The sequence below is a fragment of the Micromesistius poutassou genome (assembly GCF_964030765.1).
Source record: "Micromesistius poutassou genome assembly, chromosome: 15".
NCBI lineage: Eukaryota > Metazoa > Chordata > Actinopteri > Gadiformes > Gadidae > Micromesistius > Micromesistius poutassou.
Window position 1 is genome coordinate 16,156,472 of NC_140285.1, and position 2,743 is coordinate 16,159,214.

The 2,743-nt window shown below is 48.3% G+C and overlaps 2 protein-coding genes across 2 annotated transcripts in view; one reads left to right on the plus strand and one right to left on the minus strand.

The window, feature by feature from the left end:
- LOC311359663 (retinoic acid receptor gamma-A-like) overlaps positions 1-1,675 on the minus strand; it is a gene marked incomplete at its 5' end in the record, with an annotated part of 5,015 nt that extends 3,340 nt beyond the window's left edge. Inside the window, 4 exons of the mRNA XM_084479726.1 lie at positions 76-234; positions 834-1,038; positions 1,304-1,480; positions 1,637-1,675. Of these exons, the coding sequence (XP_084335852.1) occupies positions 76-234; positions 834-1,038; positions 1,304-1,480; positions 1,637-1,675 (580 nt within the window). The remainder of the gene's footprint in view (positions 1-75; positions 235-833; positions 1,039-1,303; positions 1,481-1,636) is intronic.
- Positions 1-2,743, plus strand: part of LOC311360159 (uncharacterized protein) — a gene marked incomplete at both ends in the record, with an annotated part of 91,920 nt that overhangs the window by 86,263 nt on the left and 2,914 nt on the right. The gene's annotated exons all lie outside the window — the stretch shown is intronic.

Here is a 2,743-nt window from a genome sequence, read left to right on the forward strand (position 1 = left end):
TCCTGCAGGGAATCTGAGGAGGACCTCCAGCCTTGGTGAGCAGCCAGGCACTCAGGCCAGTGAGGTGCCACTGACCCTTGGTGCTGATGCCCCGGAGGTCGGTGATCTTCATCAGCATGCGGGGGAACATGTGAGGCTTGTTGGGGCGCCGGCGGCGGGCGTAGATCTTCAGGGCCTCCAGCAGCGGCTCCTGAAGCTTGTCCACCTTCTGGGGCTCCTCCAGGTCCATGCGGTCTGAGGCGGACAACCAGGGAACGACCGTTTTACATTCAGGTTCAGATTCAGAGTTACTTTTATTACGTCTTATTGTAAGCAAGTACACAAGAGTAACATTCTTATGCTTGGTTCCTCAACAGCCACATAGCAGCAACAATACAAGATGAAGTAAATAAAGAGAAGTAAAAATATAAATATGTAAAAGTAAGTAGCAGCATCTTGGGCCATGAGTGAGAGGTGTGTGTGTGTGTGTGTGTGTGTGTGTGTGTGTGTGTGTGTGTGTGTGTGTGTGTGTGTGTGTGTGTGCGTGTGTGTGTGTGTGTGTGCGTGTGTGTGTGTGTGTGTGTGTGTGTGTGTGTGTTTACACACTGATGATGCACAATACAGTGGTGCGTGATGGAGGTTATTGGTGTTTTAAATTATCCATTAAGTTAAGATTCAATACATTTCCCGTGTGCTAAATTGTATGTCGTTTTCAGAAAAGTGGTTAGGCGCCTCGCTTCGGGTCAGTGGGGATCGAACCCAGTACCTTTGGGCTGGGAGTCGAACACCCTAGCGATTAAAACACGCTGCCCTTTCAATGTCAAAATGTTTAGAAAACAAACATCCTGCAGTACCGCCGCAGATGAGGCAGATGGCGCTGAGGAGGCCGGTCTCCGTGTCGTCCATCTCCAGGGGAAGCAGCTGGCCGGCGAAGGCGAACACCAGGTCTGTGAGCGGGCCGAAGCCGGCGTTGTGCATCTGAGTGCGGTTCAGAGTCAGGCCGTCCGAGAAGGTCATGGTGTCGAGCTCCGGAGTGTAGCGCGTGCAGATTCGCAGCATCTGAAGGAAAACAAGCAAAAAAAAATAGAATTAGATTACATGTTCATAACCCAATATCAATTGACCAAAAGTAAAAGTTAGGCAGTATTTTCGAGCAGTGTCGACCATTACCTCGTCGAATGAACCATCAAGTTGCAATGCCTACTTTTCACCAACAGGGGTCAGTATTCCCTTATCAGAGGCTGCCCTTAAACGATTCCAATAGATTCTAGTGTGAGTTTAGAGGATGGGATGGAGGGGGGTAAGAGCAGCATGTGGCTCCTACCAGTATGTCCAGGCAGGCTGATTTCAGCAGGGTGATCTGGTCCGCTATAGTGAGGGTGGTGAATCCGGGAAGGCGTTTGGCGAACTCCACGATCTTGATGATGCATTTGGTGGACAGCTCACTGAACTTGTCCCACAGGCCGAGGTCCAGCTGGACACGAGTGTCCGAGCTGGAGTTCTGTACCACACACACACACACACACACGCACACACACACGCACACACACACACACACGCACACACACACACACACACACACACATTAAGCATGTTGTAACAGGGGGAGATGTGCAGCCCTGTGTGCATGGAGGGGTGGAACACATTTACATAGTACATCAATCAGAGAAAAAGCCCATTTACATTCTGCATCCATCATGCAGAGGCCACACAGATGGCCTAATGGGAAAGTGAATTAGTGAGGCACACCGCAGAGTTGGGAAAGCTATGGTGAATTTACGCCTTTGCATGAAACCTCGGAGGCCGGTGATGTCAGCATACCACAGCGTTGTCACACAGCAGCACAACAACACAGCCGAAAGTACAGAGAGTGGTTTTGTTTGTGTTTTGGTCATGCATGTGCGTTTGTGTGTGCGTGTGTGTTTTCGTGTGTGTGTGTGTGTGTGTGTGTGTGTGTGTGCGTGTGTGTGGGATGTATGGGATGCGCTAAGGTTTGAGGTTAGGGTAAGGACTTTTAGTGGTGAGTTGGAGCTTAGAGAGTCAGAGTGAGAGGTTGGAACTCACAGTGGTGTGGCGTTACGTCTTAGGCTCAGAGTCGGGCTCAGAGTCAGGGTTAGGGTTAGAGTGGTTAGGGTTAGAGTAGTCTCTGTTTCAGAAGTTTGACAATGCTGGGGTGGAGTTACAAAGGGGTTTCCTGTTTTGTTACGGAGATTTTCGTTCAAGCTCGGAGAGAAGCTCATTCGAGAGTGACTACGTGGAGGTTTCCGAAGACGATTAAAAAATGTATTCAACAGTGGCTACTGTCTACTACACAGGTTTGATTTTAAACCTATAAAGATACTTCGCCTTTCCAGACAGGACGTTTTAGCTTGTTTTTCCAGCCCATGTTAAACTGGCAAGGTTTAGTTTGTGTGTGTCTTCGGATGCCTATTTTAAATTAGACTTCCAATAGGATCAGCTGTGGCAGCACTAGGGTGGCAGTGCAGTAGAGGAGTCTTGCAATCTCTGCACGTCGTCTTTAGTCTTTGCCTTGTAGTATTAGTTCATTTTCTTTTTGGAAATATAGAAGCCAGACAGACATACAACCTAAGAGTTTCTTTAGTCCCTTCCAATCGATGGTGAGCCATCAATTGGTTTCCAGATATGGCAGAGAGGAACAACGATTGATGAAACATATTTAAGCACAAGAAAGAAAAAACGCCCCTTCACAGATTTGGGCTTGTTTGCTATCAGACTTTAGTGGATCTAAAGTGTGATTGGTGAG